We start from the raw sequence: 11876 nt of genomic DNA on the forward strand, positions 1-11876 counted from the left end.
TTTGATTCCAGCCTTAATGGCGGACGCTTCCACGCCATAACATGGCCAGCAAACCGGAGCCTGGCGAGCTTGATACAGATGAGGATAGATGACAAATGCTTGACGACAGATGAGGTCGCCGTACATAGTTCGTATAGCTCGACGTTATAGCGGCTCCTCCATTGTCTTTCCACACATACGGGGCCAAGTATCCTTCTGAGCATCTTCCTCTCGTACGCGGCTAAGAGAGTTTCGTCAGATTTGAACAGTGTACATGTCTCAGAGGCGTATGTGAGGACCGGTACAATATAGGTAGCTACGTCCGAAGCGGCGTCCGACTTTCAGGCGATATAATGATCGGTTGGCAACCAGCATCCTTGCGCGCAACTCAGCTATCAGCTACCACCAACAGTTTCGTCTTTGCCTCGTTTATCTGCAATCCGAGGTTCTCTGCTACCTGCTCGATCCCTTGAGAGGCTTCTGCTACATAGTAGAGCCGCAGACCAATGTTGTCTGTAATCATCAGCATATGTCAGGATCTGGGTTGACTTATAGAAGAAGGTTCCAGTAGTCTCCACCCTCAAGTCGCGGATGGCCCTCTCTAGCGCCAAGTTAAATAGGAGACAGACAAGCCAACTCAACCCCCTGAGAGTCTTCCATCCACCTTCGCCTGGCATTGACGTTGGTCAATGTCAGTCTAACTAGCCTTATCAGTTTGGCCGGTATTTCAAAAGAGCCCATAGCGTCGTACAGTTTTACCCTGGCTATGCTATCATATACGGCTTTGAAGTCAATGAAGAGATGGTACGTGTTGTGTCTGTATTCAGCCATCTTCTCCAAGATCTGCCGCATGGTGAGGATCTAATCAGTGGTTGATTTTCCGATTTCGGAATCCTCTTTGATAGTTTCCGACTATCTCTTCGACGTGCGGGGTAAGACGACCCTGAATAGGGAGGATCATCGAGAATAATTTACAGGCGGTATTCAACACCGTAATACCCATGTAGTTGTTGCAGTCCAACTTGTCTCCCTTCTTGTATGTGGGGTAGATGATGGCGAGGTCATAAGGCATCCAATCATAAGGCATCCAATCATAAGGCATCGGTTCGCTATCCCTCATCGATTCGCGGATAGCATTTTGTGTTTCTTCTATGCTTGGTGGTAGTAGCATGACACTATCTGCTAGTGGAGCCTCTAGCTGTTCGTTAAATTGGTCGTTGAGTAGTTCATCAAAGTACTCAGCCGATCGCGAGAGGACCTCTGGTTGATTATTATCTAGATATCCATCCTTGTTGCGACATATAGAGGCGAAAGAACTCCGCAGCAGACAAAGCCTCTCTAAACTATTCCAACAACAACAACTTGTTGCGACAGCAGGTTAGCTTAGGTATAACATTGTTTCGGTGACCTGCCATCGCTTGCCAAATGGGAAATTGGGGCTATATTTTCTTACTGCAGTCTCAACTACCTCAAATGCCTTAACAAAACATTCTTATAAAGGGACTGTTTAGGCATTTGAGTTAATACAGCCCATAGTCCGTGCCTGTAAAATGTTTCATTTACTGTGAAATGTTTCACCGGTTTCCCGGGAGATGACAGTAATATATAGGAAAACTCAAAAAGATGACGCTTGATTTGTATGGAAGAGCGTAAACTTCCTGTCAAAAGATTATGGCTGACCGTATTAATACACGATGCGCAATCTCAGATTGCGCATATATTCGTTTTATCAAAACATATGTCATTTCGCGTAGCCAACCCTGAGCCATAAACGTCATTTTCATACAATTTCAGATTGCGCCAAGATTGCGCATAAATTTTCAAGATTTTATGTCCGAGATATATAGATATTTTTTGACAGATAAATATATCAAACCGATCCGTTTGACAGATAAATATATGCGCAATCTGAGATTGCGCATCGTCTATTGCTACGGTGAAATCCAATTTACGCCAAAGCTACCGCTTCGTGTGACGTCCCTATTATAACATCTTTGTGTTTTGAAAATTTGTCAGCATTTTGTCACTCTCGTGGCCCTGCGCCTTTTCAGAGCGATTCTTCTCACTAGGCACATCTACAGCTGTCAAAGTGAACCGTTGTTTTGGTTGTTATCAGCTTGCGTACAATAACAAAATCGAGAGCACGGAATAAATCTTGTTTGCTCAGGGTCAACTTTACAACACGCCGGTTGGTCTAATTTGCTCATTTTGATAACAACGGTATGTTTGCTGTTTCTAATCCATCTGCTCCCAAGCCTGTTAAAGCTCTTCTCAATTCGTTATAAGTGTGGCATACTTTTGTCTTAACTTGCAGAATCAGTCACCGGACGCGCGAGCGCTTATCAAAGATAGGACAGCAGAGAGAGAGGACATTTGCGTTTTTTGGGGGCCCTTTCAGTTCGTTACGGTTGCTTGAGCAGAGTTAGAGCAGAGCAGTAAACATGGCCGCACCAAGGAAGGTAATTATCGATCTGGATGTCGGTACAGACGACGCATGGGCCCTGTGGATGCTGCTGCAGTGTGAGAAGACGTACGGCTACGAGGTGATCGCCATCACGTGCGTGAACGGCAATACGGGCGTGGAGAATGTGGTGGAAAACACGCTCACCGTGCTGTCCGCGATGGGCCGTACGGATGTGCCCGTGTACCGGGGTGCCCACGAACCGCTGGTCCATCCGCGGGGAACGAAATACGACGGCAACTTCCACGGCCAGAATGGGCTCGGTGATATCGACTTCGGGATCGAGGTGAACCGCACTCCCCTGCAAGAGGAACACGCGGTCACTGCCATCCAGCGTCTGCTGAACGCGCACAAAGGAAGCATCGATTTGATCTTTATCGGTCCGCTGACGAATTTGGCACTGGCCATGAAGCTACGGCCGGGGCTGCTGAAGCAGGCGAGCCATCTCTACATCATGGGCGGCAACCGGCACGGAGTCGGCAATATCACGTGGTCGGCCGAGTTCAACTTCCACACCGATCCGGAGGCGGCCCATATTGTGCTGCAGAGCGATTGCTGCCCGATCTCGATCGTACCGTGGGAGACGTGTCAGCGGCACGCCGTTCCGCTGGCCTGGCGAATGGAGGAGCTGGGTGCGGATGAAACCAAACCGATGCTGCGGATACTGAACGCAGTGGAGCGCAAAGTGTACGGCCAGCGGCCAAACTGGATGCCGTGCGATGCGTACCTGGTGGCGGCGTTCATTCAACCGGACTGTGTGCTGAAGGCCCACAGCTATACGGTTGACGTGGAGCTGCACGGTGCGCTTACCCGCGGTCAGATGGTGCTGGATCACCGCGGTGCTGGCGCGGGCCACGTGCGCATCATCGACGATATTGATGAGGGCAAGTTTAAGGAGCTGTGCTGGAAGACGGTCGCCTGAAGCGGCTGGAATTGGCAGGAGATACCGAACAAGTGTGCCTTATGTAGATGGTTTGTTTGATTTTACATTTATTTGATTGCTTTTACATACTGTTAAACGATCTTTACGACGACAATAAAACAACGATGGTTGTTTCAATAAATAAACATAATATTAATAAGTAATAACATAGTCCCTGAAAACACACGGGCACATAAAGGCAGTCAGAGATACTGGGCCAATACCGGTAGTTAACCAGATTCTTAATAGTGTTGGGTAAATCTGATTCAGATTCATGAATCTGTATGACTTTTTTAAATGATTCGTTGAATCTTAATCTCAGTTGCAAAGATTCATGAATCTCAAGGGATTTACACATCTCCAAAACTCCAAGAGCGTGAGCTTCTCATTTTTCTTCTTGTTGGCGTAGCAACCAACGTGGTCATCATGCCAGCCTATACAGGCTTTCGAGGCTTCTTGGCAAGTATCACACAGCCAGATAGTTTGTTTTGCTACGGGGAGACGGATCATGTGTGGCTTGAACCCACGCCGGGCACGTTGCTAGGTGGGATAGCGCAAATTCAATGTTTTGAAAATCATACATCTCTAAACATTCATGAATCCTTTGATATATATTAATTTGAATGGATTTATGAATCTTTTTGATTCATGATTCTTTGAAGATTCATTTGTCCTTTGAGATTCATTAATCGCGAAGGATATCATTTATTCCAGATTCATGAATCCTTAGAGATTCATTAATCTTTCGAGATTTATGAATCCTTGGAGACTCGAATCACTCATCACTGAAGATTCATATGAATGAATCTCAACGAAAGATTCAGGCAACCCAAAACAAATGTTTAACCCACACTAATTTCGGGACTGATCCTGAATACTTATTGGTCCCGGGACTGATTTAGCCCCATTCCATTCCTGATTCCAATTGAATCTCAACCTAAACCAGGAACTGATACCTATTCCTACCAGTCTTGGAACGGGTCTTGAACCCACACCGGTCCTGGAACTGATCCCATGTTATTTGTGATCCCAGTAACTGACCAAAACCTATCTCGATGCTAGCACATCTCCTGATGCCGAACCTTTTATCACCTGGTTCTGATCCCGAAACTAGCCTGGACTTGGACCTGCTCCCACCTGGGCGTCTGTAATAGAGGTGGGCATTTCGATTGGATTTTTTTTCTTAGTTTTGTTGTATCAAAATAATCCTATCACACTTTCCTTTGGGACCAGTTCATTCATTTTTTTTTACGTGAATTGAATGAACTATGTGGTTCTGATTCATTTGACACACCTCTATAATAATACAGCAAATATTTTAAAAATTATAATGCTTTAAATATGCACAGGCTTCAATGATTTAAACTGCTTTTTTCTGTAATTTACAATTTAATAGATTTTCTGTTGAGTGTTGAGAAAATGATTCCCAGAACAAAATGACCACCGGTGCCACCACTGTCATCGCGAACTGTTTTGACAGCGCCCGCAACTCTGACATTTACACGTCAAACAGGTACAGATGTCAAGTATGGGGATGAGACTTTTTTTTTCGCCAGCAAATTTGTGTCTGACCCGTCCGGGTTTTTTTTTGTAGTGTATTCCCGTGCGTGTTTTGTGGACCATTTTGAGGGGTGCCGCACCGTGTAACAGACTGTAGGCTGAAGAATCGTTTTCCACTGGGTCCCAATCGAGCAGCAGGGCTGTGAAAGTGCCGAGACACCTACTTGCCTCCTCCCTTACACCTTGCGGTTGCGGTTGTCCTGTGTTGACACCGTACGTGTGCACAAAAACACAGCAGCAGCAGCAGCAGCAGCAGCAGTGCTAAGAATGGGTACGTCTGACACGGTGGCTGGTTGGCTGGGAGAGGGGGAATGCTGGTGTCTGATAAGGTTTCCACCCACCCGCCGTGCAATGGTGGACCCAATATTGTGCTCCCTCTGTGGCATGTTTTGTTGACGCTTTCCCTCACTTTACTTTCCCAACCGCCAGGCGGACTGTTCAGCTACTTCCGGGGGTTGCTGGGGAGCCGGGAGATGCGGATACTGATACTCGGGCTGGACGGCGCCGGCAAGACGACGATACTGTACCGGCTGCAGGTGGGCGAGGTCGTGACCACAATACCGACGATCGGCTTCAACGTGGAGCAGGTGACGTACAAAAACCTTAAATTCCAAGTGTGGGACCTCGGCGGACAGACCAGCATACGGTAAGCGGGCGTAAAAAGCGGTGCCACGAAGCAGGGAAATGGGATTTTACACGGCGATTTTACGTTTTTTTGTTTTGTTTCGCTTTTAGACCCTATTGGCGTTGTTATTACAGCAACACAGACGCCATCATCTATGTGGTGGATTCCGCCGATAAGGATAGGATAGGCATATCAAAAGATGAGCTACTCTACATGTTAAGGGTAAGTGCGGGACGGCGAGAGCCTTTGCACCAGGCCCGAAATGGACACTTTTTCTTCACACCTTTCCCTGCACCCCAACCACTCTACAGGAAGACGAACTTGCCGGAGCAATACTGGTCGTGCTGGCCAACAAGCAGGACATGGAGGGGTGCATGAGCGTGGCGGAGGTGCACCAAGCGCTCGGGCTGGAAGCGCTGAAAAACCGAACGTTCCAAATATTCAAAACATCCGCCACCAAAGGGGAAGGCCTCGACCAGGCGATGGACTGGCTGTCGAACGCGTTACAGGCGCGGAAATAGCTCCGGCAACAGCAGCTGGACCCCGTTTTTTCCCATTTTTTCCTCCGCCCCAAACGCTACCCAAACCCCCTGTTTCCTTTCACTTCCCCTCTATTATCATTCTTACCTGCCCACTGACGCTGCCGGTTCGCTGCAGGATGGTGCGTTTCGCCATCAACGGCCTCGTGGCGTGCGGCGTGTGAACGATGTGTGTAGCTCGTAAGTTTTTCGTGAGCAAGATGCAGTGCGCAATTTCTGTTGTAGATTAGAGATTGGGGGTTATTACACTTTGCCCCCTTCCAGCGACCTTCGGATCCCTTTCTATGCAAGATTACTTTAGACGACGCGATGCGCGACAAACACATTAGATACGCGCTATGGCATACATATATACATTACCGAGAGATGGGACAGCCCAACCGATTGCTTTCCAAGCCACACACACCCACGAAAAAAGCTTTCCTTTTGTCCCATGCTGCTGGGTGTTAATATGCTTTCCTGTTCGTTTCCCCTAGCAACAGGCGAGGGCAAATCCCCGCTTTATATGCGCAACACGGTTCGCTTCACAATGGAGTAGGCGCATCATCGCCGCTTGCTCTTCAGACCATTCTTGCAATATGCTTTTACCGGACGACGATCCCGGATCAGCACCATTTGCCAGTTTCCTTTGCTCCCCTTCCAGTCACAGTCAGTCATTAGAATTGGCAAAAATCGGCGTTTAACGGTGGTGGCAGCAGCGGAACGGACAACGGAACGAAAATGAGCGCGCGCGCGCGTTTAGATTGAAAAGCATTAATTTTATATTTAAAAAGAAAAAGTATGTACCATTAAACAAATATTATACAAGACGGATTTAAGTTCACAAGTGAATGCTGGAAACAGGAGTTGCGTTTCTGCTGAACAAACAAACGAACGAACGATAGCCTTACAGTGTTTTCCAAGGGTTCTCATATTTGTGAGACACTTCCCTGACTCTTTCTAATGGGAAGTGAACTTCATATGATGGAAATTCGACTCTATGGCACTTCTCATTGGAAATTCCTGTTGGATTTGTCCAGCAAGGATGCTATAGAGTCCAATTCCCATTACATAAAGTTCATTTCACATAAGAAAAATCAATAAAGTGTCCCACAGTTATGAGAACTCCTGGAAAACCCTATTAATCGATACTAATCTAATAGCTTAGATGTGGGGGAAGAAGAACACATGTTTTGTTAAACCCCCGAACACTTCAGATCTTTACCAGGCCGGTACACCGAACCGAGCCACCCGCTTCTCCTGCGTCTCCAGCTCCATCTTGATCTTGGTGCGCATGTAAAATATCGGACAATCGCGGCTCGTACAGATGACCTCCTCGTGCAGCGACCCCTGGCACCGCTGGCACTCCGTCCACAGCCGACAGAATCGTTCCTCGAGCGTACGCTGGGCCGCCAGCTCGCCCTGATACAGTGACGCCTCGTTCGGTGTGCAGTGCGGGCACAGCGCTTTCCCCTCCTGCCCAACGGCCAGCAGTGCCTTGCAGCCCAGGCAAGCGTCACGCTTCTTCGTAAACGCCGCGAGCGCACCCACCTTCGACGTGACCACCGCCCGCGTTCGCGTGTGATCGCCCCGCAGCAGGATCGATTCCGCCTTCTCGCCCAGTATCGGCTCAAAAATGCGCAGCAACGGTTTGGACAGCTGATTCTCGAGATAGTAGTTCGCGTCGATCGGCACACAGTTCTCCAGCACGTAGATCGGATCCTCCGCCTTCATGTAGGCGGGCGTGTTTTTCGCCGCCGCTATCAGCACGTACGGCACCCGGTCGCCCAGCTTGGGCGCGTTGCCCGGGTCGCGCTTCTTCATCTTGTTCGCCAGCTCGACGTGCGCCTGCTTGGCGGCGTAGTCGCTCTTCGCCAGCTCCTTCGTGATGACCAGCTGCGAGATGTCGATCCGGTTGCACAGCAGGTCGGCGATCGTTTGCTTCGCGTACTCGATCGCCCCGTCCGGGTTGCGCTCGATCAGCAGCTTCTGCAGGCAGCTGTTCATCAGGTTCGCCACCAGCGGCGAGTTGTCGCGCCGCACCGTCTCGATGCCCTTGCAGTCCATCTTGTCGTACCGGTCGGGGCGGGTAAAGTACAGGCCGGCGTACCGCTTCTTGTTGATCAGCAGGTACGGATAGTACACCTTCTCGAACTCGAGCTTGATCGGCTTGACGAACTTGGCGCTCACGTAGTCGGCCGCCTCCTTGCCGAGCTCCATGCTGCGCTCGAGCGTCTTCACGCCAAAGTTCACCATCACCGAGTCGGTGTCGCCGTAGATGACGACCGCATCGTTCTCGTACCCGTGCTCCACCGTGTACCGCTGCTCGACCTCCTGCTTCGTCTGCTCGATCATCGTGCGACCGTACGCCGTGACGGAGCCGGAAATTTCCAGGCAGGGCAGCTTGCCGACCTGCGCGCCGGTGAAGCCGTACACGGAGTTGGCGGAGATTTTCAGCGCCAGCTGGCGACCGTCCAGCACGCTCCGCTTGAACGGGTCCGTTTCCACCTTCAGGTCGGCTTTGGCGCGCTTGCGCGCCGCCAGGAGAGATTCGAGAATTTCCGGCAGGATGCCTTTCCGGACCGACGCCTTCACGAACACGTTGTTGGCGGGCGTGTGCGTTAGCTGGTCCGGGCTCAGGCCCAGCTTGTCCTTCATGTTCGGCTGCACCAGCGTGGTGTAGCAGAGGTTGTGCGCCATCATGATGCTCGGGTACAGCGAGGCAAAGTCAAGCGTCGAGATGGGATTGGCGTAGTAGCCGCGCTTCGGCTCGATCACGGTCGCGCCCTCGTACTGCTCCTCCGAGCCGGAGCTCTGGTACGACGGGATCAGGTAGCCGGCGACCCGCGACTTGCGCAGCAGCTGGCTCATCACCTTGATCTGCTGGCCGCGCGTCAGCAGACAGGCCAGCGGTACGCCCGTCACGCGCGCCATCTCCATGTAGTTCACGATGCACATCAGCTTGTTCAGCAGGCGCAGCGGCAGGTACGCATCCTTCAGGCAGTACATCGCGAGCCGGCGCCGCGTCTGCTCGCTCTCGTTCTGCAGATCCGTAATGATGCTGTGATGCACGTCCTCCTTCTGCTCCTGCAGGAAGTGGTAGCTGACCGCGTTCAGCGTGTACGAGCGCAGCTTGTAGTCGCGCAGCAGCACAAACAGCAGATCGAACGGTACGCGGCCCTCGAAGTTCACGAACTTGTTCTCCCGTCGCCCCATCTGCTTCGACTGTATCACCGTGTCCTTGATCACCGACCGGATGTTGGTGACGCGCCCCAGGTACTCAAAGTTGCGCACCTTCAGATGGTTCGCGCGGTTCAGCAGGTACGGCACGTCGAAGTTGTTGATGTTGTACCCGGTCAGTATGTCCGGGTCGAGCTCGCGCACAAAGCACGCCCACCGGTCCAGCAGCTCCTGCTCCGTCTTGTGGCTCAGCACCTGCGCCCCCACGATCGGGGCGCACGTGTTCAGCGTGAACACGTTGCGCAGGAACGGTTCCTGTTCGCCCTGCCGGATCACCATGTTCGCGATCTGGATGACCGGATCGTGCTGCGGCTCGGGAAAGATGCCCTTCCGCCCCGCACACTCAATGTCGAAGCTGAGGATGCGGAACGGGGCCACCTTGGCCCACTCGCCCTCGGGATCGTGCGCGACGAACGCGTTGAACGCAACGTCCACCTCGAGCTGGCAGCGCGTTTCCGGCACGGGCTGGACGCCCTTGCGCCGTGCGGTCCAGCTGCCCGCCGGCAGCTCGATCCAGCTGCACCCGACCACCCCCGTGTCCACCATGAACCGGATGTCGAAGTCGATGTTGCTCTCGTACACCCGGCAGTCCTGGAAGTCCATCGACGGCATCAGCTGCTCGCGCTCCAGCAGCCGCTTGACGGCGGCCAGCAGCTTCGGCAGCGCCACCGTCACGCGGATGAACGTGAACAGATCCTCCCCGTTGTAGCCCATGATCGATTGCCGCTCGACCAGCTCCACCTCCAGCACCGCCTCCTGCACGTTGTCCTTGTTCGTGCGCATATCGTGCAGGACGGCCTTGTCCAGGGCGGCCCGGAACTCCTGCAGGTGGGCCTTGCTGAAGCCGCGCGGCGCCGCCACGTACAGGTAGGGTAGGAAGCCGTGCACGTGCGCACACACCGAGTTGCCCTCCATCGTTACGCCGAACATGCGCATCACCGGCACGGGACCGACCTGTGCCCCGGGCATACCGGCCATCGGCTGGCCGATGTAGTTGTCGATGTCGATCTGCTGGAACACGAGCGCATCCCTGGCCGGATCGAGCGGGGCCGGTGCCGGGCGGCTCCACTTCGCGCAGGTGTTTTCGCTCTCCGGTCCCAGCCCGATGCGGGCCGTGTCGGCATCGTCGTCCAGGTTGGCCAGCTCGGCCTCGAAGTAGCTTTCGAACTCTTCCTCCTCGTCATCGCCACCGCTTGTGTTGGCAAGAGAGGTTAAGCGCACGTTAGTTTTATGTTGTGTACGTGAAAACGAAGTGGAAATATCGACTGTTTGATGCTTACCGGAACTTTTTCGGCCCACTGGACGATGCCGCTTCGTTGGGTTTGGTGAATGGTTTGCGTTTGGTGTTCATTTCGGCGGCAGAGGGACATAGACAGTATGCGGAAGCACACCGACTTGCGAGTCACAACGTTCGAGGAACTTCAGCAGCAACCGCGACGGTTCAATAAAAAAAATCGAAACAAAACACAAACCGACAGCCTCTGGTCGGCAATGATACAGGAAATTACTTGATTAATGCCGACGGTTACAACAATTTAACCACACAACGTATATTTATCCAACGACCCACATACACACCGGCGCGGGCTTGGGTTGTATTTTCCGCGCGATCGAATTGTCATCGAAACGGAGTGTGACAGCTGTCGGTGGGTTGTTTTGCTGCCTCTTTGAGTGTTAAAAAAAGTTGCACAAGTTTTGGATATTTTACAAATCGCGCAATTATTTTTTGTATTTATTATTTGGGAAAATAGCGGAAGATTATGTTTTGCTTTGATTTTGGTTAAAAGTCAGTTTTATAAAAAATCTAGTTAATTTCACAAGGTTAGAGGGCTGCACATCTAAATTTCAAAGATCTTCTTCACTTTGCAAAGTACGCCGAAACAAAAGGCCTCAGTTATTAATTAAAATGAAGTACATGTGACGACCCCTGAAGAGACCTAACACCATAAACTGATCATAGGCCCATTCAGGTCTGGGAACCTATCATGAGCCCATTGCGGCCCTGGAACCGATCATGAACCCATACCTGCTCTGGGACCTATCATGAACCTGTCCTGGCCCTGGAACCAATCATGAACCCATACCAGCCCTAGAACCAATCATGAATGCATACCGGTGCTAGAACCTATCATAAACCCATAAGTGCCCTGGAAGCCTTATCATGGCCCCATATCGGTCCTGGATCCTATCATGAGTTCATCTCGGTCCTGGACCCAATCATGAACCCATTGCTACCCTGGAACCGATTAAGAACCCAAAACCGATCCAAAAATAGCTCGCGAATTCATTTACTTCCTGGTACAGTACCTGAACCAGGAACTGTTCCGGATTCTTATTTGGAACGATACTTGAACCAGTTCCAGTTCCAGTCAACAAACCATACCCGGTAGTAAATGCACCGACAAACCGACGTGAAACTGGCGTTACAAAAGTGTCCCACACGAAAGTACTGTCATTTACCAGTGAGGCGATCACTTCTGTCAAAGTAAGCTCTGTTCACTGCTGCTTCGATGTAAACAACTTTTCTAAATACAAATTGCGAAGGAAGTGTGAGGCAAGATTTTGTGAGAA

The 11876-nt window shown here is 51.1% G+C and overlaps 3 protein-coding genes across 3 annotated transcripts; 2 read left to right on the forward strand and 1 right to left on the reverse strand.

Moving 5' to 3' along the window:
- Window positions 1-2065: 2065 nt before the first annotated feature.
- On the forward strand, window positions 2066-3526 carry LOC120903923 (inosine-uridine preferring nucleoside hydrolase-like). Its single transcript, XM_040313596.1, has 2 exons — window positions 2066-2199; window positions 2294-3526. The coding sequence occupies exon 2, from the start codon at window positions 2421-2423 to the stop codon at window positions 3360-3362; it is 942 nt and encodes a 313-aa protein (XP_040169530.1). The 5' UTR covers window positions 2066-2199; window positions 2294-2420; the 3' UTR covers window positions 3363-3526.
- A 1337-nt stretch (window positions 3527-4863) lies between these two features.
- LOC120902133 (ADP-ribosylation factor-like protein 1) lies at window positions 4864-6917 on the forward strand. The gene is made up of 4 exons (XM_040310664.1): window positions 4864-5193; window positions 5352-5568; window positions 5658-5769; window positions 5859-6917. Exons 1-4 carry the CDS (start codon window positions 5190-5192, stop codon window positions 6066-6068), a joined length of 543 nt encoding a protein of 180 aa, XP_040166598.1. The 5' UTR covers window positions 4864-5189; the 3' UTR covers window positions 6069-6917.
- Window positions 6824-10922, reverse strand: LOC120902132 (DNA polymerase delta catalytic subunit). The gene is made up of 2 exons (XM_040310663.1): window positions 10586-10922; window positions 6824-10497 (listed from the first exon to the last, which is right to left on the reverse strand). The coding sequence occupies exons 1-2, from the start codon at window positions 10654-10656 to the stop codon at window positions 7287-7289; spliced, it is 3282 nt and encodes a 1093-aa protein (XP_040166597.1). The 5' UTR covers window positions 10657-10922; the 3' UTR covers window positions 6824-7286.
- Between the last annotated feature and the right edge of the window lie 954 nt (window positions 10923-11876).

The sequence above is a fragment of the Anopheles arabiensis genome, chromosome 3, assembly GCF_016920715.1.
Source record: "Anopheles arabiensis isolate DONGOLA chromosome 3, AaraD3, whole genome shotgun sequence".
In the NCBI taxonomy this organism is placed as follows: Eukaryota; Metazoa; Arthropoda; class Insecta; order Diptera; family Culicidae; genus Anopheles; species Anopheles arabiensis.

What these genes read in the sequence shown, in the direction of transcription:
- LOC120903923 (XM_040313596.1), top strand. Translation starts at nt 2,421, where the DNA reads ATGGCCGCACCAAGGAAGGTAATTATCGATCTGGATGTCGGTACAGAC.
- LOC120902133 (XM_040310664.1), top strand. An exon ending in GGCGGACAGACCAGCATACG is followed by an intron (nt 5,569 to 5,657) that starts GTAAGCGGGCGT and finishes TTTCGCTTTTAG; the next exon opens with ACCCTATTGGCGTTGTTATT. An exon ending in AGCTACTCTACATGTTAAGG is followed by an intron (nt 5,770 to 5,858) that starts GTAAGTGCGGGA and finishes ACCACTCTACAG; the next exon opens with GAAGACGAACTTGCCGGAGC.
- LOC120902132 (XM_040310663.1), bottom strand. Translation starts at nt 10,656, where the DNA reads ATGAACACCAAACGCAAACCATTCACCAAACCCAACGAAGCGGCATCG. An exon ending in AGTGGGCCGAAAAAGTTCCG is followed by an intron (nt 10,498 to 10,585) that starts GTAAGCATCAAA and finishes TGCCAACACAAG; the next exon opens with CGGTGGCGATGACGAGGAGG.